Source organism: Neomonachus schauinslandi, chromosome 6 (genome assembly GCF_002201575.2).
Source record: "Neomonachus schauinslandi chromosome 6, ASM220157v2, whole genome shotgun sequence".
In the NCBI taxonomy this organism is placed as follows: Eukaryota; Metazoa; Chordata; class Mammalia; order Carnivora; family Phocidae; genus Neomonachus; species Neomonachus schauinslandi.
In genome coordinates this window covers 85594513-85617414 of record NC_058408.1, presented here as the reverse complement: position 1 = coordinate 85617414, position 22902 = coordinate 85594513, and the positions used below count along the sequence as shown (strand labels likewise).

General features: G+C 43.8%; 1 protein-coding gene across 1 annotated transcript; it reads left to right on the top strand.

Annotated features, from left to right (window-relative positions):
* Positions 1-211: 211 nt before the first annotated feature.
* ARV1 (ARV1 homolog, fatty acid homeostasis modulator) lies at positions 212-17287 on the top strand. The gene is made up of 5 exons (XM_021696150.1): positions 212-415; positions 7108-7227; positions 9213-9366; positions 13384-13608; positions 14396-17287. Exons 1-5 carry the CDS (start codon positions 212-214, stop codon positions 14536-14538), a joined length of 846 nt encoding a protein of 281 aa, XP_021551825.1. The 3' UTR covers positions 14539-17287.
* The last annotated feature ends 5615 nt before the right edge of the window (positions 17288-22902 follow it).

Genomic DNA, 22902 nt, shown 5'->3' with positions numbered 1-22902 from the left:
GGTGGGCAGGTGGGCCGTGGCAAGGGGGCGGGAAAGGGGAGTAGCGTTGCCTGCTGGGAGTTGTAGTCCCAGTTCGGCCAGCCGCGAGCCCCCTCCCCAGGACTGAGACTACGAATCCCAGCAAGCAGCGCGAGGGACAGGCTTTCCGGTCTGGTTTCTGACGTCTTCCCCCGCCACTGAATCGGAAGTTCTCGGCTGCAGTTGCGTGGAAATGGGCACGGGTGGGAGGAGTGGGTTACGGCCAGGCAAGGGAAACACAGAAGGGGTGGCCGCGGGCAAGGGGAACACGGATGGGGTTGCAGCAACTCCTGCTGCTGCCTCGGCCTCCTGCCAGTACAGGTGCATCGAATGCAACCAAGAGGCCAAGGAGTTGTACCGAGACTATAACCACGGAGTGCTGAAGATAACCATCTGCGTGAGTTGTCAGGTGTGGGGTGTCCTTGGGAAGAAAATAGCGCGTTGGGATTTGGGGACCGTGAGAGGCAATGGGATCTGTTTATCAGCTCTTTAGGGCAGTAAAAACCAACGAGTCTCAGGGTCCTCTGGCATAGTGCTCAGTTCGATACTTGACATTCCTGTCCGGGATCAGTGCAGCCTTTACATGGTTACCTGTAGTGTTAAAGAACTCACCACCACCCTATAGCGGTTTTCTCGTACCCGTCATGTTTGCTGGTGAGACCTAACGCGGCGAACGGATCCTCGAACGGAGATGGATGTAGACGTTGTGCTGAGAGACTTAAAGATTGGATTATGTTGACATTCGGGTTCACGCCCGAACTCTTTAGTTCTTAGCCGTTCTCCCTTTCATAGATGAATGTTATCATCCTTACGGTCCATACCCCGTATTAAATTTTCCTGGAATACTTTATTTCAGGTTTCATCCTTTGTGGTTATTGAATGTGCAGTATGTGTTGTGTGCAGAGCACTAAGCTTGACGTTGGTGATACAAAATCCAAAAATGATGAAGTAAAAATTTTGCTTTCAAGGTGTTCATAGTCTATAGAGAATGATTTAATGTTTCGAAGTCACAAAATCGCAGGTTCTTTTGGGGTATTAGCAAAGAACCTGCCACATGATAGGCAGTCAATAGGTTTTTGTCCCATTTCTGTTCTCCTGATGATTTTCTAATAATAATCCTCCTTGGAAAAACATGGTCTGTAGTAATATATAAGGGAGTAGACAAAGTGTGAACGTGTACCTATTTAATCTGTTGTCAACTGACATAATCACTGTTCCTCTCTCAAGTGGTTTCCCTCACTTGGCAAAATGTCAACCCTGGTTAAATCCAACATGTTGTCTGATCTGTCTCCTCATCCTTGCAGCTGTACTTCAACTGAGGAAAAAAACACCTAAATTCATGACCACTAACCTCATGAGCCCTTGGCCTCATCTGGCCATCACATTACATTTCACTAATCCATTCACGTTCCCACTCTGATAAACCATCCTCACAAACCTTCTCTCTTCTTAGGTTTCCCACATATACTTCCCTGCTTTGATTAAAAAAAGAGAGAGAGAGAGAGAACTTCCACAAGCTTTGCAACCACATAAATCCAGTACTAGCACCCATTATTCATACGCTCTTTCTTCCCTCCTTTTAGAATGGATGAACTGTCCGTATACCTGTCTAAAACCAGCATGCACTTATGCCCTAGATCCTATCCATCCTCTTCCATTTACTTAGGGACATCTCTACAGCAATACTCTTCTGCTCTCCACTGGACCGTCCCCACCAATATATGTACCAGTCTTTCTTTAATTTAAAAAAACACACACACTCTTCACCTCACTTCCTCCTTTTGCTCCTCCTCTTTTTTCCCTTCCCTTTGACAGCAAAGTCCTTTAAGAGATACTTATACTTGCTATCTTTATTTCCTTTCCTACTTTCTCTTGAAACTACTTCAGACCCACTTTCTTCCCACCCACCATTTCACTAGAAACTGTTCTTATGATCACGATCACTGACTTCTACTTTGCTAAATCCAATAGTCCATTCTCAGTGAACTGTCAGCAGCATTTGACCGTATTACTTCCCTCTGGAAACACTGTGTGCACTTGTCAGGACACCAGACTCTTCTAGTTTTCTCATCTTCCTGACTATTCTTCTCAGTCTCATTTCTGGTTCTGCCTCACCTGCCTTGCCTCTTAACCATGGAGTACCCTAAGATCTTGGGCCTCTGTCTACACACTCTCCTTTGAAGAGCTCATTCTGGTTCATGGCTTTAAATTCCATCTAAACTTTGACAATTCCCAAATTTGAACCTCCAGCCTGAACCTCTTCCTTGAATTCCACAGTGTTCGCAAATGTCCAACTACCTACTTGATTTCTCCAGTTGGATTTTTGTAGTTAGGACAGACTTTCACAGTTAATGGCAACTCGTCCATTTTAATTCCTAAGACCAAAAAACCTTGGAGTCAGCCTTGATTCCTCTTTCTCCCATATTCCTTATTCGTTTGCTTGGCAGATCCTGTTAGCTCTGTCTTCAGATTATGTTTAGAATCCACTGCTTTTCACTACCTCTACAACCATGACCCATGCTGTCATCATGTCTCACCTGGATGATTGTCCTAGCTCTTACCCTGTACCTCTTCAGCCTCCTTACACGGCCGCCAAACTGTGGCTTTTAAAATTAAGTAGATTATATCATTCCTTTTCTCAAACCTTCCATTGTTTTTCCATCTCACTCAAGAGTTAAGGCCAAAATCCTTGCACTGGCTGTAAGGCCTATGTAGTCTCCTGGTACTCATCCCTTACTCTTCTGCAGCGCCATTGCCTCCTGAATGTTCTTAAACCAGACAAGTTCCTCCCTCAGGGCCTCTGCACTATGCGTGGAATGCTCTTCTGTCAGATGTCTGAAATAGCTAATTCCCTCACCTCTTTCAATTATTTTTAACATCTCAGAGAGGCCCAGTCTGACCACCCGATTACAAATTGTGATTCTCCCTCCTGAGTCTGGTATACCTTATCACCTCTCCCTGCTTTATCTTTCCCATAGCACCTATCATCTTTGAATATTCTATACAGTTGACTTGTTATTTATTGCCTGTCTCCTCCCACTGGAATATAAGCTACACAAGGAAAGAGTGTCTGTATAATGTATTCATTAATATAGCTGGCTCACCCAGGACAGTGCCTGACACAGAGTAAGTACACGAGAAATATTTGCTGAATGAATGAACCATTTCTAGGTTTTTAGATGTTCATATCCTTGGCCATTCTGGTGGCCTTGTGAGTTATATGGCATCTAGACTTAATGACTTCTGGACTGGCCCAATTAAATGATCTGTCTTCAAGATGACAACCACATAACTGTGAATATAGTCTTTTGTCCAGAGTAAAGCTGTAACTATCTCTGCAGTTTAGTTAGTGATCTTTAATGATATAAATTAATCTTTATTTTTTTTTAATTATTGGCCTTAAACTAACAAAATCCTTTTCCTAATAGTCAGATGCTGGCTTCTCTAGAATTGTATTTGGAATATTGGATGGTGGTACAGTACGTTATGGTTCATAGTCATTCCCTGAGGACATAGAGTGTGTAATATCCTCATTTTTATCATGGTAATATATGCATAGTGGAATTATTTAGGAAAAATTATTTAGTTGATGCTAGACTCTGAAAATTAAATTGTAAAATAATTAATTTTTTAAAGGCTCTCCCAAGTCATGAGAGTAAAAAGTTTTTAGATGTCAGGCTATTTGTTCTGAAAAAATGGCCAAAGTTTCTATAAGCTGGTAACTCATTCATACTTTGGTCTCTTAGCTGCTGTATTTGGAGTCAGCAGCATACTCAGCCTGATCTCCTCCCTGTATTTCTCAGCCTAATCTCCCTTCTTTTCTCTTTGCTCGTCCTATTTTTCCACTGCCCTGCCTCCCCACTTGCCCCTCTGGGTTTCCCTAATTTTCCTCCATCTAATGGAAGCATGTCCCTTGCTTTTAGCCACTCCCTCTCCTTCAGCTTTTCACAGTTTATTATAATTATGTTTAAAGGTATAGTACTTTTGATATCCTATAGTGCCTGGACTCTTTTATGTGCACAGATATTTGATAAATTCATCATGGTAACAAAACAAGATTCCTTTGAGATTCTCCTAAATTTTAAGTCTGTTCAGTGCTACAGTATTCAGCTTCCACTTTTAGATGCTGGATGCAAAGATGAATAAGACACTACCCTGCCCTTGAGGAGCTTAAAGTCTAGGGGGTTCCACTTTCAAGATAGGTGTTTGCTGGGTTGCCTGGGTGGCTCAGGCAACCCAGCAAACACCGGTTAAGCGTCTGCCTTCAGCTCAGGTCATGATCTCAGACTCCTCCTTGCTCAGCGGGGAGCTCGCTTCTTCCTCTGCTTGCTTCCTCCCTTTGCTTGGCCATGCTTTCTCTCTCTCTGACAAACAAATAAATACAATCTTTAAAAAAAAAGATACATGGGGTGCCTGGGTGGCTCAGTTGGTTAAGCGACTGCCTTTGGCTCAGGTCATGATCCTGGAGTCACAGGATCGAGTCCCGCATCGGGCTCCCTGCTCGGCAAGGAGTCTGCTTCTCCCTCTGACCCTCCCCCCTCTCATGCTCTCTCTCTCTCTCATTCTCTCTCTCAAATAAATAAATAAAATCTTTTAAAAAAAAAAGATACATGTTTGCTTATTGTGGAGCTAAAATGAAACAGATTTGAGAATCAGTGGGGAAGGGCAAGGCCCTGGAGATGATGGGGAGGAAGAAGCAAGAATATTCACGAAATATTGGCCATTTTATATCCTAAAAGAGATGTGATTCACTAGAGAACTGGAGAACATAACAGCAGAAAGTCATTCATATCCATGGTGAGATAGAGGTGGTGGAAGTGTTTGAGTTTCCAGGGTGTGCATCGTCCCCATGCTGTAAGGATTTCCTAGAGGACAACTTTCTCTTTCAGGATATTTGTCTAGTAAGTAGTAAATGGAATGGAACAGTTTTTCCAAAATCAGAAAACATATCTAAATGTAGCCATCTGCCACTAAGATGTTTTACTACATTTGTTTGTTTTGTGTGTGCGTGGTTTCCCTCCTTACATTCAAGGTGAAGGAAGCACTCAAAGGAAAAGCAAATAATAGAAGCAGAACAAGGAAAAATTAGGCTGAAGCTGATAGGGAGGGGACCAGCAGACTCTAATGAATTCTCGATGTTTATAAAATACTCAGAGTGCTAGGAAGGGAAGGCATAGCACGTGAAATAGCACATGAGGCCCGAAACTGCACCTTCTGTTTGCACTCATGTCACCATGTGTTCATTCCACTAAAGCACTTACAGTAGCAGGCTTATTCGTCTTCCTCTTCTAAACTATAAGGTCCTGGAGGATAGAGACTTATGTCTCAAAGTAAATATCCAGCACCTTGGAAGTGCCTGGTCCATGGAAATGGCTAAGCAAAGAGAGCTGTTCTAATGAATGTTGTAGCCACTCCAAACACGTTGGTCAGTCAAGTGATTGTGGAGTGCCATGTCCGCAGGTACAGGTTCAGCCTCCCTCCTTCTAAAAATTGTCCAAATCCTGGCATAGACTTACAAGGTCTGAAGATGGGTTTTAGGGAACTTTTAAAGGACAGAGACAAGACCCTTGACCAGCCAGCAGTTTCATTTTACAATGAGGTAGCATCTCTGGTGCTGCAGTGGTTTGTAAGGAGGAAGTGTTTTCCACACGGGTAGCACAGGGAAGGTGTCTAGGAAACAGCTCTTTGTCATGAACATAGGATTTCTGAATCTGCGGCTTCTGTTTAGACCCTGGTTTATACTTTGCCCAGCTGAAAAACTGCAAAATTATTAACCTCTTATGCCTCAGTTTTATTAGGTGGATTTAAATTTCAAGTAATAGCACCTCTCCCTTCATTGGTTCCCTTGATGACTCAAAACCATACCCATTTCTTGTAAATGACATGAATGAAGTGGAGAAACTCTAAGTTGGAAGTGATTTTTTTCATTCCATTTGGAGTGCAGGGTTAATGCTTGTCTGCGCACTTCATTTTCTTCCCTAGGGCTTTGATGTAATTAAAAGGCCATCCCAGCATGTTTGCGTATCCATCACTTCTGGTTCCATTTTATCTTCTCAAAATTTCAAAATGTTCGAATTGTAGCCATTAGAATAGTAGCCTTGATTCAACTTTGTAACTAAAACTCTTTCAAATGTCACATTTCTGATGAGCTTGTTCTTGTACGCCTGTGTTTTATATGTTCTAATGGTGTTGGGATTTGGTAACATTGTAATCACATGTGTCCCAAAAAAGGGCAATTTCATAGGAGTCACGGAGAGCCTTGCTTCAGGTAACCTAGAACCAAGCTAACCAACCCACTTCCTTACATACAGCTCAGGATCTTCCAGTGTCTTCACTGTCACAGAGAAAGACCATTTTCTTTCCACAGTCTCGATGTTATCGGATGAAAAAAAAAACAAGTTTCTCTTAGTATCTGCCACCCCTGGATTGTTGACACTGTGCCACACTCTACCTGCTTTTAGCTCTCAGAAACTTTGGGTGCGGGGGTTACTCCTCTGAACCCCTTTCTCCAAATCACGTTTCAAAAAACCACAAAGTTGGTGGCCGTCTAGCCAACAGGGAACAATTTCTCAATAAAAGTACATTATAAATTTATTTATTTATCTTATAACTCTTACAAATTGAAAGTAGACTTTTCTGGGATACTTTTCTGCCTCATATCAGTCTTTAAATCAAATGTCTTTTTAGCTTCTTACATATGAGATTAAAAGATTACTATCTCTCTGTTAAAAGGATTTAAGTTCCCTGGTTAGCTTTCTGTAAAAGACCAACCCTAAAGGCCCTCGTTGGCAACCCTGTCAGAACCCCTCTAACTCTTGAGAGCTTTTTCTATACCTTCACTTAATAAACTTCTATCGCTTTACTTAAAAAAAAAAAGATTACTATCTCTCACCTAGACGATTATAGTCATTTCTGAAACCATGGCTTCTATAGGTGAACATTTTGTGTCTGAAGAAAAGTTAATTTAAATAAATGCTAAGATGTCCTTATTGCCATACAAGTCCAAAATAGACTCTGCTAGTTTGAAATCCTTTAAGATTTCAGAATGTATAAATTTGCTTGTTCTAACATTATCTCACATTATTTCAGAAATCCTGCCAGAAACCTGTAGACAAATATATCGAGTATGATCCTGTTATCATCTTGATTAACGCTATTTTATGCAAAGCCCAGGCCTACAGACATATTCTTTTCAATACTAAAATAAATGTAAGTTGTAATAATTTTTTTACTTTCTAATTTTACTTGATGATGCTTTTGTACTTTTAAAGAACAATAATTTTGACCAGAATTAAAGAACATTATTTTTAAAAGAAATTCGAGGGGCGCTGGGTGGCTCACTTGGTTGGGTGTCTGCCTTCAGCTCAGGTTGTGATCCTGAGGTCCTGGGATCAAGCCCCTCATCGGGCTCCCTGCTCAGTGAGGGGCCTGCTTCTCCCTCTCCCTCTGCTGCTCCCCTTGCTTGTGCTTTCTCTCACTCGCTCTCTGGCTCTCTGTCAAATCAATAAATAAAATCTTTAAAGAAGAGAAGAAAAGAAAAAGAAATTCTAACGAGGATGGGTCTTTTATCTCAAGAATGTAAAAAAAAAAGAATGTAAGTTTCTAGAATAACAATCATTAATAAACAAGGTTCACAATGTTCAGGGAGTATTTAAGAATATGGTCACTAGGAGGAAACTGACAAGCCATAATCTGGATTGCCTTTTAGTAGGTTACCTTTTAAAAAAGACATCGATTATTTCTAACAATAAAATTAAATATATCCAGGTAGGGAGAGAATTACACCTAGAAGAAGTAAGCAAACATTAAAAGAGAAATATTTTCAAACAATTTATTGCATTTTATATTCTACTGAGGGAATCCCTCCCCTCCACCCCCCAAGTTAGATAACCAGGGCAGTTTTTAAATTGCTAGAGCGTTGATTCCCAAACTTTGGAACACAATGGAATCACATGGGGGAGAGGGAGGGGATGGCAGTTAATCCTTCCAAGCAAGGCCTCACCCAGAATCAATTAAATCAGAATCTTTGGGGATGGGTTCAGGCATCAGTGTTTCTTAAAACTCCCCAGGTAATTCCAGAGTGGAGCCTATTAGAAGAAGCTCAGAAGCCCACACTGATACCTATTCCTGGACTACATTGTATTTGCACACTTTCTATTGACATAGAAAGGCCAACCCATAGAGTAATGTATTTTTTTTATTTTTTAATTTTTAAAGATTTTATTTATCTATTTGAGAGAGAGAGCACACATGCTGGGGGTGGGAGCTGAGCGCAGAGCCTGCCTAATGCAGGGCTCAGATCCCATGACCCTGAAATCATGACCTGAGCCCAAACCAAGAGTCCAACACCCAACTGACTGAGCCATCCAGGAGCCCCAGTACAGTAATGTATTTTAAAAAGTCAATTCTTGGGGCTCCTGGGTGGCTCAGTTGGTTAAGTGTCTGACTCTTGATCTCAGCTCAGGTCTTGATCTCAGGGTTGTGAGTTCAAGCCCCATGTTGAGCTCCATGCTGGGCATGGAGCCTACTTAAAAATAAAATAAAAAGCCGATTTTTGTTGCCTGGTATTTTCTTTTTTGCCAAAATTTCAGACTCTTTAATATTGCAGGGGATTTTCTACCTTTTAATCGCTGTCTTCAATATATGAATTTATACTCATCAGGCATAGGGCCATTTTTTTAAAATATGTTCAGACTAATAGTTTCCTATGAAGTATGATGGAATCTTCAGGTTAAATCTATTCTCATGGCTGCTTCCACCTATCCATGAGTCACATAAATTCTGTGCCTGATTCTGTTCTGATTCAGGACAGATGCCGAAAATGTAGTGGAGGGTGAACCACTGTTTAAAGCAGTGTTTCTTAACTAGGGGTATACATCAGAATCCTCCTTCCCACCAGAACTGTTTCAGAATTACATGTCTAGGATTACTTCCAAAGATCCTGGATCAGGATTGGGGCCTAGACATTTGCAGTCTGAAAAATCTCCCCTGTGATTCTGATGGATGTTGCTGACAAAGAACCACTGGTTTACAGACAACACAATGACACACTTAACTTGGCAGTTCTGAATTTGAAAATCTATGAAATGGGAGGCTCTTCAAAACCACAGATACTTAGCTATGTCTGTGCCTATTTGGTATTATGTATAATTGTTTCTTTACCCAATGAATGGCATTGTCTTTTTGACTCCCAGATGCATGGAAAACTCTGCATATTTTGTTTGCTTTGTGAAGCATACCTGAGATGGTGGCAGCTTCAAGATTCAAACCAGAACACCGATCCTAACGACTTCATCAGATATGCCAAAGAATGGGATTTCTATAGAATGTTCGCAGTTGCCTCTCTAGGTAGGAAGAAGCCATGCTTTCTATTCGTAGTGAACTAGTAACCACTATTCTGAATAAAAGTGAGGTGGCTGGTCTTAATCATTGCTAAGAGGAGGAGGTTAATACAGGACTTGAGACTAAATGTTCAGCTGTGTCACCAACCTGCTAGGTGAGTTTGTCTAAATTAGCTGCTTTTTTATTTGTTGCCACACATATGTTATGGAAATGGTTATATTTAGCAGATTAGAGAGTTTCATAAAATTATCTTGAGGCATAATATTGTGTTTTTGTTTTTGTTTTATTTATTTATTTGACAGAGAGAGACACAGCAAGAGAGGGAACACAAGCAGGGGGAGTGGGAGAGGGAGAAGCAGACTCCCTGCCGAGCAGGGAGCCCGACGTGGGGCTCAATCTCAGGACCCCGGGACCACAACCTGAGCCGAAGGCAGACGCCCAACGACTGAGCCACCCAGGCGCCCCGAGGCATAATATTGTTGATAAAATTCCTCAACTTAATTTCTCAATTGTCCAATTTAAAGATTACCTAGGTCCCATCTTTATTGAAACAGTTTGATAATTGCCAGACATTATCCAATGTATTATGCTAATTGCATTGAACTAATGCAATCTGTTTACTAGGGAATACTTCTTATTTATCTGACTGCATACAGACAGGGAAAGTGGCTACTGCCCCAAAATTCCTTCAGTTCCAGAATTGCTTTTCTTCAGAATTCGAATTTTTGACGTAGGTCAGAATTGTATTAATTTCTGTGACTATTTTCTTATTTACTGTCTTCCATGCTTCTCTGCTTCTAAACTCTTTGATTACAAAGAAATATTATTATAATAATATCAAGTCTCCAGTTCACTGCAGTGTTGGATTTCTGGACTATGTTGTCTTTTGTCCCATTTTCTTCTCAGTCTGCCCTCACTCCCTTGGTCCCCTTATGCAGGTCTGAGGTTCTAAAATGTTTATGCTGGGGTGCCTGGCTGGCTTAGTTGGTAGAGCAAGTGACTGTAGATCTCGGAGTTATGAGTTCCAGCCCCATGTTGGGTGTAGAGATTACTTAAAAATAAAATCTTTTAAAAAATAAATAAATAGGGGGCGCGCCTGGGTGGCTCAGTCGTTAAGCGTCTGCCTTCTGCTCAGGTCATGATCCCAGGGTCCTGGGATCGAGCCCCGCGTCGGGCTACCTGCTCTGCGGGAAGCCTGCTTCTCCCTCTCCCACTCCCCCTGCTTGTGTTCCCTCTCTCACTGTGTCTCTCTCTGTCAAATAAATAAATAAAAATCTTTAAAATAAATAAATAAATAAATAAATAAGGGCGCCTGGGTGGCTCAGTCGTTAAGCGTCTGCCTTTGGCTCAGGTCATGATCCCGGGGTCCTGGGATCAAGTCCCGCATCGGGCTCCCTGCTCAGTGGGAAGCCTGCTTCTCCCTCTCCCACTCCCCCTGCTTGTATTCCTGCTCTCGCTATCTCTCTCTCTGTCAAATACATAAATAAAATCTTTAAAAATAAATAAATAAAATCTATATGCGAAGAATTCCCAAACCTACATAATAATATAAAAAACATCCTTGAAGGGGCGCCTGGTTGGCTCAGTCAGTTAAGCAACTGCCTTCGGCTCAGGTCATGATCCCAGGTCCTGGGATCGAGTTCCGCATCAGGCTCCCTGCTCAACAGCGGAGTCGGCTTCTCCCTCCCTCCCCCTGCTCATGCTATCTCTCTCGCTCACTCTCTCTCTTTCAAATAAATAAATAAAAATCTTAAAAAAAAAAAAAATCCTTGAAAACACTGCCAAAGCCAAGAATGAGAACCTAATATAAATTTAAGCTTTACAGCAAAGGCTTTTAAAATTTCTAAGGGTAAACTCTTTTATGTCCATAATTTTTAATACGAAAAATAAACCAGGCTTATTTCCAAAGTTTGGAATTACTGTAGCACCTACTCTATAGCAGATATTTTGACACTCAGTCAGAAATCTTTTTCTACTGTTAACTTTTTATCCAGTATTAGGTGATGAACCCCTAAAATAGCTTATAGAAAATGTGTTACATAAATACAGCATTTTATAATTTAAACATTGCTTTTGGGGCTCCTGGGTGGCTCAGTTGGTTAAGCGACTGCCTTCGGCTCAGGTCATGATCCTGGAGTCCCGGGATCAAGTCCCACATTGGGCTCCCTGCTCGGCAGGGAGTCTGCTTCTCCCTCTGACCCTCCCCCCTCTCATGCTCTCTCTCTCTCTCTCTCTTATTCTCTCCCTCAAATAAATAAATAAAATCTTTAAAGAAAATAAACACTGCTTTTACAGTTTTATGAACTTAATGTTCACAACCATCCTCTTTGGTAGGTAGGTTGGCATTCTCCCCTATGAAGGGCTGGGAAGCATAGAAGTACTTAGAAGGCAGGTGATTTCCCCAAAGTCCCACACCCGGCTCTCTGGGCTCCCCATGCGGTGTCTCTCCATACAGCACTCTGTAGGCAGGTAGCTGGTCCTTTTGAGCCCATCTGATCCGCAAACGCCTCAGGAGTAGAGGCTCCAAGGGCTGGTGCAGGTGCATAAATCTCTTGAGTTCGGAGTTAGAAAGATGTGGAGGTTAACTGGTCCGCCCCCCTCGTCCAGCACAAGAAATCCGTCTCTCAGTTCTGCAAGGTGGTCTAGCTTTGTTTGAATATCTCCAGTGACAGGAGACAACCCACTATTGTTAGATCATTCTTGTCGTTAAGGAGTTCTTTGTTGCTGTTATTAAAATTATTTTTGTCCAGATCCCAGGCTATAAGATCTGCCTGTTTGAGCAGATCCTTGCAGTTGACAAGTCCTCGAGTTACTTTGCAGGGAGATGGGGTGTCTCCCATGAGGGATATATCAAATGTCATGTAGGTCAGCCATCCAAAATTATTTTTACTGATTCTAAATCACCTGTGTTTGGAATCTTTTTAATTTGGCTCTATTTGGTTATACAACATTTTAGGAAAAATACAGTTGTCTCTCCTATAATTTGATATATGTGTTCCAGGAAAAACCTGATTCTGCAGAAACCTGAATGACACAGCTTATGAGGAAAAATAAAATTAGGGACAGACCCCTCAAAACATAAGCAGCTGGGTAATCAGAGGACTAACAATCTTAATAAACATTGCAGTTGAAAAAAATGTTAAATTCCTAGTTAATGGGAACAGAACAGACTGTGCTCTGTCCTGTGGACCCAGTGGAACTGTGGCTTCTTCTGGTCTGGACTCAGTCTATGAGTACTTTCCGGAAGGATAAGGAATAGCACTCAGAAAGTTTGTTGAAATGAGTAAGGGAAGTTTTTTTTTTTTTTTAAAGATTTTTAATTTTTTATTAGAAAGAGAGAGCACAAGCAGGGGAAGCGGCAGGCAGAGGGAGAGGGAGAAGCAGACTCCCCGCTGAGCAGGAAGCCTGATGTGGGGCTCGATCCCAGGACACCGGGATCATGACCTGAGCCGAAGGCAGACGCTTAACCATCTGAGCCACCCAGGCGCCCCAGTAAGGGAAGTTTTAAAATTAGGTAACAGTATTCAAAATTTGTAGATAATAGGCAATAAATAGTGGGAGACTGAACAAAGAAAACATCCTCGCGTGTAATTTTTAGGGTGGGTCCCAGCTTTCAGACTTAAAAATTTCCTCCGTGCTCCTGTTTTATTCTTTCTGTGGAGATCTGGAACACTGAAGTTGTTTAAACAGAACCTTCCTTCCTAGAAAGAACTTCCGAGAGCTGATGATTACAGTTCTCAGAGGACTTACTTTTACTTTAATGGGCCATGAAATACTTCATGAAAGAATTGCTGAAATATGCTTCTGCAATCACACCAGCAGGATTTGACACAAAAGGCAGGGGCTTATTTATTTTAAAAAAAAAAGGGAGGGGGGAGGGGGATAAAGAAAATTTGATCTTGATGAAGCAGTTCTAATGAAGTCAGCTGATAAGTTGTATTTTGGAATTGTGGTTTCTTTGTTTTTAGAGAGAGATGGTTTGGATAGAGACATCCATATTTCTGTTTTCCATTCTCTCCTTAGAACAAACTGCCTTTTTTATTGGCATTTTTACTTTCCTGTGGGTAGAACGACCGATGACAGCAAAAAAAAAACCCAACTTCATTTTGCTGCTGAAAGCATTATTATTATCTAGCTATGGAAAACTCTTGCTGATTCCAGCTGTCATTTGGGAGCATGACTACACACCCCTGTGCCTCCGACTCATTAAAGTATTTGTCCTTACATCAAATTTTCAGGCGATTAGAGGTATGCTTATCTTTTATTCTGTCTTCTCAGCCTCCAACCCACATACAAGCTTAAAGCCTTATTTCTCCAACTCCGTCTTATAAACCCTGTTAAACACTGGAATTCTCCATAGAATAATAACAGCGCCTGACATTTCTCTAGTGCCTTATACATAGCACATAGTCTGTATTTGCTCAAATTAACGACATAGTAGTTTTTAGTTTTCGGAATGCTTTCATGTGCATTATCTCAGTCCTGGGAGGTTGGTAGGGCAGTCCTGATTACCCCCACTTTGTGCATGACCTGTCCAGATGTACACGGCCCGGCACTTGTCAAGCCAGGAAGCACAGTTCCTGCTATACCAACAAAGGGATGAGCAGCCCTGTGGGTCTTCATTTTTCCCATCCATTGTGAGAAGGGTTATTTTAGATGAGCCTCCTAACTGATACTTTTTATCGAAATGCTTATCATCTTGTAAACTGTAAAACTGAGAAAGCTCCATTTTTTTCCTGCTAACCTCTTTATAACCTTAGAATCCATTTTTTTATTTTCTCCTTCCATATTCATGGAAATCTGTGTCTTGATTTCAGGAGGAGAAGCTTAGTGTTTTTGTTATAAGCACATGCTGTGTTTCTCTTCAGAGATGAAAACGTGGGAGAAGGTAGCAGCCCAGATGAATAAGAACGAATAGAGATTCTCTAAAAAACAGCTTTACAGAACAATTCCATTCATAATGCCACAGAATTTACATACCAATATCACCCTAATTAAACTCTTAAGAACTTATGAGTTGCCTTTTCCTTTTCAGTGACCCTGAACATCAACCGAAAGCTCTCCTTTCTGGCCATCTTGAGTGGTTTACTGATGGAAAGCACCATGGTCTACTTCTTCCAGAGGATGGAATGGGATGTGGGAAGTGACTGTGCCATCTATAAATCCCAAGACTTTTGAAGAGGTACAGAAGCCTCTCAGTGTCCACACATTCGGACAGGCATCCTCCTCAAACAAGACAAACGCCATCATAAAATAAGGAGGTGCCCTTCTATGACCCCTCCCCACCAGCCCCTGATTGCCCCTGGGTCACTCCATCCCCCCCGAGGACTGTAGTGTGCATCTCAGGGTCCTTGTCACCCTCAGGGACATCCACATCTGTGTTCTGTTGCTTCTAGAGGCCCTGTTCGCCACTTCTCTAATAGCTGCACCCCACACCCCTCGTATGGAGACCTCAGGCTCTGAAATCTGCTCTCTCCCCTCCACCATCCCCGCTCTGGGCTGCCTTTGCACCTCCAGTCCCTTGACCCCCACTTCGGGCCTACCTCGCCTCTCTTTTTACCGTACCTGCAAATGTAGGCAGCTGCCGATTCATCGCCATTAGTCCCTTGAAACTGCTTCTTGCCCTCCTGCCAGATGTGCCTTCTTAGAGCCGTTTGGGTGAGTCTCCGTCTGTGTTCCCTGAGTCCAGCGCTGCGTGTGCACAGAGCCTCAGCTGGCCCTCAGTGTTGCTCCTCTGCCTTCGTGGTCACCTCCAGGGAACCTCCCATCCCATGGTTCTGGAACCTTCCCCACGCTCCTTCCTCCCAGGTCTGCCCTCACTTTGCTGAGAGTCAGGCCCATTACAGAGTCCTTGAACTTCCTTCCTTCTTCAATCCAGAACTGCTTTGGTCACCTGTCTTCTTTCCTCCTTCCCTCCCTCCTGGCCCGGACTTGTGCCCCTCTTCCTATCTGTAAGTGTCCTCCCCCACTCTGGTCACAGTCAGACTCCTGGCCCGCAGACTGTGGCGGCTGTAGGGTTGGGGAGCAGCCTCGGAGGCTGGGTTGTGGGGTGCAGGTGACGAAGGCACAGAAGCAGCAGGGAAACAGCCCAGCTCCGAACCTTCTCCACCTCTGCTCGCTTCTCAGTCCTGTGGCCTCAGTCTCCCCTCATGCTGGGTCAGTGCTCCTCCCTTCCAGGTCTTCAGACACTGCTCCTCCATTATCCACTCCACCGCACTGCTCCTTCCCCTTGGCAAAATACACGGTTCTCTGTTCTAGAACAACTGGTCTCAGCCTGTTTCTTCACCACCTTCCCTCTTTGTGAAACATACTTTCTCCCACGGTCTCCTGAATCTGCACTCCTAAAAATCAGAGGGAAGCCGGTGGCCAGCTCTCCGTCAGAGCCCTCGCTTAGCTCCGCTCTGGAAGCTAAGTCAGAGCCCCTCCTTCTGAAACAGGCGGCCCGTGCTGTCAGGTCGGTTTGTTCTCAGACTTCCCAGTCTGTCCCTGGACTCGTCCTCGGCGCTCCTGTTCTCACGCTCAGCGGTGGCAGTGCCCATGGCCTGGCCCGTTCCTTCTCCCGGGGCTCAGGCCGCCCAGACCTAGCAGCTCCAGCTCGCCCCTCGGCCCGGCCGCCGCGCCCTCCACCCCCCAGCAGGGCCTCTGAAGTCCTACTCCGCCTCTCCCCCGTCGACCCACCAAAACACAGTCCTTTCCAGATGCTTTTCTTTGGAAATGTCCCTTCTCACTCAGACCCCAGGGCAGCCCTTGTTGTCTCCTGCCTAAAGGTTTGTAATAGCCTCCTCACAGCCTTCCACCCACACACTGGTGCCACAGAAATCTTCAGCAGGCATCGCTTCTGGGGGTCCCTCCGAATTTTTCACCATTTCTTATTGCCAACACAGGAGTTTCTAGTCTCTTCCTGAGGAACGTCTTTTAGCTTTCTCTTCGCTTACGTGTGGTCCTCAATAGTCCGTTCCTGAGTCCCTCTCCGCAGGCATCTTCCTACCCACATCCTCTACTACGGTCTTCTCTTCATCTCCAAATATGGCTTATGCTCTCCTCGGGGCCTCTTCTCCCCCTAACCAGATCCAGTCAGTCCTCTCTGCTTCTCCGTGGAAGGAAGACTGTCCAAAACCTCGAGTCTGTGCTCTCACTCCCACTGACTTGCCAGGGCCCAGCTCAACACCCCAGCAGTCGTGTCCAGGATCTGCCGAGACTGTGCCAGCGCCCAATACTTGGCCCCGACGTCCACAGGCACTTCTACTTGTCAGGCTATCCATCATAATTTCCGGTCAGGATAATAAGGTCACCTGTCGCTCACGACCATTTGAAAACCGTTCTCCTCCTTTATGTTAGCTCATGTTTTCTATTGTCCTTGTCTTATATTCAAATCCCATGTGTTTATGCCTGACTCCCCCAGCCTGGTAAACAGAGACCGGGAGGTTGTACGTGAGGAAACAAGTATTTCCCACAGCACAGGGCCTGCCCTAGTAAGTATTTGATTCACTGCTCGCTCATCAATCCTCTGGCCTCAGTCTCCCCTCATGCTGGGTCAGTGCTCCTCCCTTCCAGGTCCCATCACATTCAGCGGAATGTGCCACTCTCAATACTTCTTTTATTATCCACTGTTGGATTCTTTATCATCTGTGGCATGACCAACTACGTCCCAAAAAGAGAAGACATAAAATACAAGCTCCCCATGTGTGTTGAGCAAAATGAAGCAAAGATTTGGATACACTTCCTGGAAAAAAAAAAGCGATGGTTACGGCATCAGAAACCGCCCAAACTATCACGCGCCATCCCTCCCCCACATATAAGAGACCACCAAACCATATATAGATACACACAGATGCACAAACACAGATGCAAGGGCGCTGCTGTAGGCAGTGAGGTACCTCACAAGCAAAGACTCGGGCAACGCAGACCCCTTCAGGTAAGCACTGAACTGAAGGAGGAACGTGAATGCACGACTCGCACATGATAAAAGATCTATGTTTCTTTCCTTTGACGTGTTTATATCTCTTCAAATGTTAAGTTATCGGTTCTAAATAATATATTTAAAATCCTATTTCGTGTTCCTACAACAACAGAAACATTGTTCTCTTAATAAAGTCAAAATAAACTGAGCTTTTGTAAATTTTTTGTAAATTTCCGTTACTTTCCCCCGTAACTAACTTACTCTTTGGAAATGGCTGATCCAAAAATAAATAACTAAAACCAGTGAAGTGTACACTTGACAAGGGTGAATTCTATCACAGTAAAGCCGATACTAGATAAATGGATAAGATGGCACCTCCCCCTGTTCTCTCTCCCGGTTTCATTTACTTGTTCTTTTTTAGTCATCATTTACTTATTCATGCAGCAGAAATTACTGAGCACCTACTGTGTGTGTCAGACAGCATGGACACAGTGGTGAGCAGCCCTCTTAAAGTTTATGGAGCAGTGGGGCACCTGGGTGGCTCAGTCAGTTGGGCATCCGACTCTTGATTTCGGCTCAGGTCGTGATCTCAGGGTCATGATATCAAGCCCCATGTCGGGCTCCGATCCTCTCTCTCCCTCTCCCTCTGCCCCTTCCCCCACGCTTGCTCCCTCCTCTCTCTCTCCCCTACCTAAAATAAATCCTTAAACAAAAGTTTACAGAGCAGTGATAGATTTGGAAACATGAGAAGGTGATGAAAGTACAGGGTGATAAGTACCGTGAAGGGGTAACATGGGGATCTAGGGAGATGCAGAGTAGGAACACCTGTTCCCCTCTTAGAAGTCCAGAAGGTCCTCCGACAGGAGGGGGAGAGGAAAGGAACTTTCCAGTATCCCCGGAGGGAGAATAACTACGCATGCCAAGTCTTAGAGGGCAGAGAGCGTCACGTGTGTGTGCAGGGAACTGAATATCCCGCACAACTAGGTGGAGTGTAGGCGCTGGGAGTTTTAAAAATGATACCAGGAAGCCATGTAAAGTCGGATAATGAGGGGCCTCGGGAATTGTCACTTATCCCAAGGATCATGAAACCAACACAGAATGTTAGAAAGAAGGATCCAAAGTAAAAAAAACAAAAACAACTGGAATGACATCGCAGAACAGCCATAGGATGGAACCTGTAAAAGGCAAGGAAAGAGGGAGCAAAACACAGTTTAAAGGAGTACAACTGAAAGGAGTCAATTAAAAAACAAGTATTAAAGGGGCACCTGGGTGCCTCAGTTGGTGGAGAGTCTGCCTTCGGCTCAGGTTGTGATCCCAGAGTCCTGGGATAGAGCCCCGTGTTAGGGGGTGAGGCCTCCCTCTCCCTCTCCCCTCATGCTGGCTTGCTCTCTCCCTCTCTCTCAAATAAATAAATGAAATCTTAAAAAAAAAAAAAAAAGTATTAGAAAAAATGACAATGTGATATGCTGATCCCACCTTCTCAAATCTTTGACCTGTCAACCCAGATAAGTGAGGATAAGCACATCACTGATTTTTTACTTTATTTTTATTTATTAATTTTTAGGTAGGCTCCACGACCAGTGTGGAGCCCAACACAGGGCTTGAGCTCACGACCCTGAGATCATGACCTGAGCTGAGATCAAGAGTCGGATGCTCAAACGAGCCACCCATACCACTGATTTATTAATGCATACACAATACATCCCAGTTGAGCACCTTAGAAGTATGTGCTAATTTTTTTTTAAACAAGTATTAGAAACCTCTTTCCTTGGTATCTGTGAGCATGAGCCAGCTAAAGGCTGTGCAAGGTATGGTAGAGGACTAAGAGGAGACCCATCTGATCCAACTCTGATCTTAGAGTCCAGGCCATTCAGCATGCTGTTTATTACATCAGGGTTGGACTCCAGGAACAGGGTGGAAAGGCTGCCCGAGGGTGCCCAGTAGGTGCACTTGAACAAATGATGAGTTCTCCCCCCTCCCCTCACTCCACCCAACAGAGTTCATCTTTCCCTACATATTTTTCAACATTTCTTTATGAAAAATTTCAAAGATACAAAAAAGTTGCAAGGATTCTACAGTGAAAACCCATATACCGACCGCCTACATTTACAGTTGTTACATTTTCCCCTTCTTTTTAAAGTTTGTTTAAATACTGATTCCGGAGGCAGCAGAATTGCTCAGTCAGTTACACTGGGAAGTTACAAGGTAGCGGTGGTGCTTCTGTGATTTCTAAGCCCCGCCCCTCCCGTGCGAAATTGAGATGTGGTCTAACAACAACTATAAAAGGTATTTGTAAGAAAATCCACTGGAAGCTATAAAAAGTCACTTTGAGGGGCGCCTGGGTGGCTCAGTTGGTTAAGTGTCAGACTCCATTTCGGCTCAGGTAGCAGGATGGAGCCCCAAGTGGGGCTCCGTGCTCAGCGGGGAGTCTGCTTGAGATTCTCTCTGCCCCTCCCACTTTCAGATATCGCCACTTTCACCGAAAAGCATATGCACTCAAGCAATTGCAGAAAACTTGCTTCATACAGTCTGATCCGTGATGGTCACACCGTGGCTACTCTGACAGAGCCCACTGCTGGCCCTGGAGTTCTCAACGCCGCCCAGAACCGGAGGAGAGAGAGTGCCCTATTCATGAGAGCACAATATGGACTAATAAGGCATATGGAAAATAGACAAGTGGTCTTTGGTCAAAAGATTTCTACCAGAGTGTTTGAAGCCCTTTGAACTAAGTTGGGGCATTTACATCACAGTGTATGTTAAGAGCCAAAGGCATTTTTTTTAAAGATATTTACAAAACAAAAAGGCATCAATTAGAAAAGTTAAAGATATTTTTAAATCACAGTCTTATATGAAGAAACTGAAGCTTGGATTGGTAAAGGGATTTGCTCAAGGTCACACAAGCAGATAGTGACAGAAATGGGATTAAAACCTTGGCCTCTACTCCTAATCTAATGGGGGGGAGGGGCGCGGGCCGAGGTTGGGGCTGTGTTGGTCTCCAGCCCCATCTAACGCTGCAGCCTTGGGTCTACCCATCTTCCCTTGTTGAGAAAAGGGTAATTTACTGTTCTTCAAATACAATTAGGAGTAGAGAACAAGAGAGGGGGTTTTTGTTTGTTTGTTTGTTTAATACAGAACTCACATGAATAGGACTAGATTTATTAGTCCTTTGTCTCCAAGGGAAGAAGGTATAGAAAGAAATGAGCATTTCACTGCAGGCTTTTCTCAGTGGAACAGCTGTGAGCCTTAAAGCTTGGCTTGTCTCTTTCTGGTATCTAATACATCTAGCCATAACCTTTCATTATAAAATAGGGAACACATTCTCAAGGGAAATGTTATTAACCTAAGACTAAATTTAAAATGTTCTCTGGCTCCTGAAGAGTCAACAGAGGAAAAGCACTACAAATAAGCAAGAACCCCAGGACCCAAAACAGGATTCTATTTATTTATTCCTATTTGACAAATATTTATATATAGTGTGAGCCAGGCACCATATATGACTTATATATGACTTCTTATATATATTATGTATATATATCTTTACTTTGAGCCAGGCACTATTTTAAGGGCTTTCTAATTAATAAGTCATTTTATCCTTATATTAACCCTAGAAGATGCCCATCAACTAAACTGGCTCTAAAAGCCCATCAGGAAATGTATCTGAATACGTTGGAAGGGTTAGCACAGTGTGTTCAGCCAGCAGATTGAATGATGATGTCCCGGCATGACACAGATAAATAGCAAAGGCAGGGAAGAACATAACTGTGCCCAGAAATTTGTGGTAGTTTCCTGCAGCTGCTGTAACAAATTAAGCTTGGTGGCTTAAAACAACACATTTATTCTCCCCCAAATCTAGAGGCACAAAGTCCAGAACTAGTTTCACTGGGTCCAAACCAAGGTGTTGGCAGGGCCATGCTCCCTCCAGAGGCTCCAGGGGGGAAGGCATTCCTTGCCTCTTGCCTGACCCAGCTTTTGGGGGGGGCCGCTGCCATCCCAAGGCTTGTGGGCACATCTCTCCAATCTCTCTTCCAACTCCACATCACCTCCTCCTCTATGTGTGTCAAATCTCCTTCTGCTTCTCTCTTACAAGGACACGTGTGATGGCATTTAGGCCCCACTTGGATAATCAAGGATAATCTGGTGATCTCAAGATCCTTCACTTAATCACATCTTTTATCAAAGGCTTTTTCAAAATTAAGTAATGTTTACAAGTTCCAAGGATGATATCTTTGGGCAAGATGTTTGGGGGGGGGGGGCAGTTTTCAGCCTACCACAAAATCATCTGGCAAAGAGCATCCCCTGCCACCCAACACACACACACACATACGCACACACGCACACACACACACACACGCAAATACACTCACCATCCCAAATTTGAACAGGACTCTCCTGTGAAGTATAATCCTTTATCTGCAACTTCATCAAAGGGAAGGCAGATGTCAGAGCCCTACAAGAAACTCTCTGAAAGGCACCTTGCAACATAGCTTCCTGGTTTTGGAGCTGCTACAGCAGAAGCCCCATGACTGGATGTGTGTGATGGAGGAGATCCCTGCATTAGGTCGAAGTGGATCCATGTACCTCTCAAGAGTCCCTTGCAAACATTTAAAGAGTGCTCTTCTGACTCATCCCCATATTTTCCAGAGGACACCTTGCTTGGACACACTTGGCAGGGAAACACCAAGGTAAACACCTGCTCGAGAGCTGAGCATTCACCATCTACCCATGGCTTTAATTTGGATACAAGGTCAGAATCGGCCTCATTTGTGTTCTGCTAGCAAATAGGACAACTTGCATTTCTCACAGCAGGTGCTCCTAATGCTGATTTTATACCAAGGCTTCCTCTTCTCTGTCCTGCCCTTGGTATTCCCTTGGTGTTGATTTCTAAACCCACTTTTTAAAAAAATTGCATTTTATTGCGTTGTGTGAATTTTTATAAAGCAGTTTTTTGGAACAGAGGTGGTATATAAATCCTATCAATCCCTCTAAGACAAGTAAAAGTATGACCAGGCACATGTCTGTTCTAGAGTGTGTCTCCTGCCCTATGGAGTATGCTCCCCTTCTTTCTTCTACAGCAGGGGCAGATAAATGCAGCGTCCAGGTCTTCCGTCAGGCTCCTTTCAGTTTGAGGTCCCAGCACAATGGACATGCTTTGGTAGGAGCGGCTGAGCCTGGAGAGGTTTATTCATCAAGGAGAACAGTCATCTAGGGTGTGTCTGATGGAAGCTTGTTGAGAGGACTCAGTCACGTGGCATATGACCACAGGGGGGTTGAACCTGTCTTCCCTGGTATTTCTGCCAGCAGGGCAAGTGGGGATCAGCCACAGAGAGGACCAGTGCCGCGTGGGGTGTGTTGCTGGCCTTGGCATGCCGGGAACACACTGCTCGTTGAGTCTGGTGAGTGAGCCCCGTCCTCAATCTCCAAATCCATCTCCATCTAGATTCCCGGGGTTCTATGCAGAGCATAGAAGGACAGGGTCACCAGCTTGCCCTTCAACCTCAACTCCCCATTGTTTTCCCACCCTTGTGAAATCCCTAGGCTTTCAAAGGCGCTTTCTTATTTATTTTTTTTTTTTAAGATTTTATTTATTTATTTGAGAGAGAGAGACACAGCGAGAGAGGGAACACGAGCAGGGGGAGCGGGAG

What these genes read in the sequence shown, in the direction of transcription:
- ARV1 (XM_021696150.1), top strand. Translation starts at nt 212, where the DNA reads ATGGGCACGGGTGGGAGGAGTGGGTTACGGCCAGGCAAGGGAAACACA. An exon ending in TGCTGAAGATAACCATCTGC is followed by an intron (nt 416 to 7,107) that starts GTGAGTTGTCAG and finishes ACATTATTTCAG; the next exon opens with AAATCCTGCCAGAAACCTGT. An exon ending in GTTCGCAGTTGCCTCTCTAG is followed by an intron (nt 9,367 to 13,383) that starts GTAGGAAGAAGC and finishes TTCTCTCCTTAG; the next exon opens with AACAAACTGCCTTTTTTATT.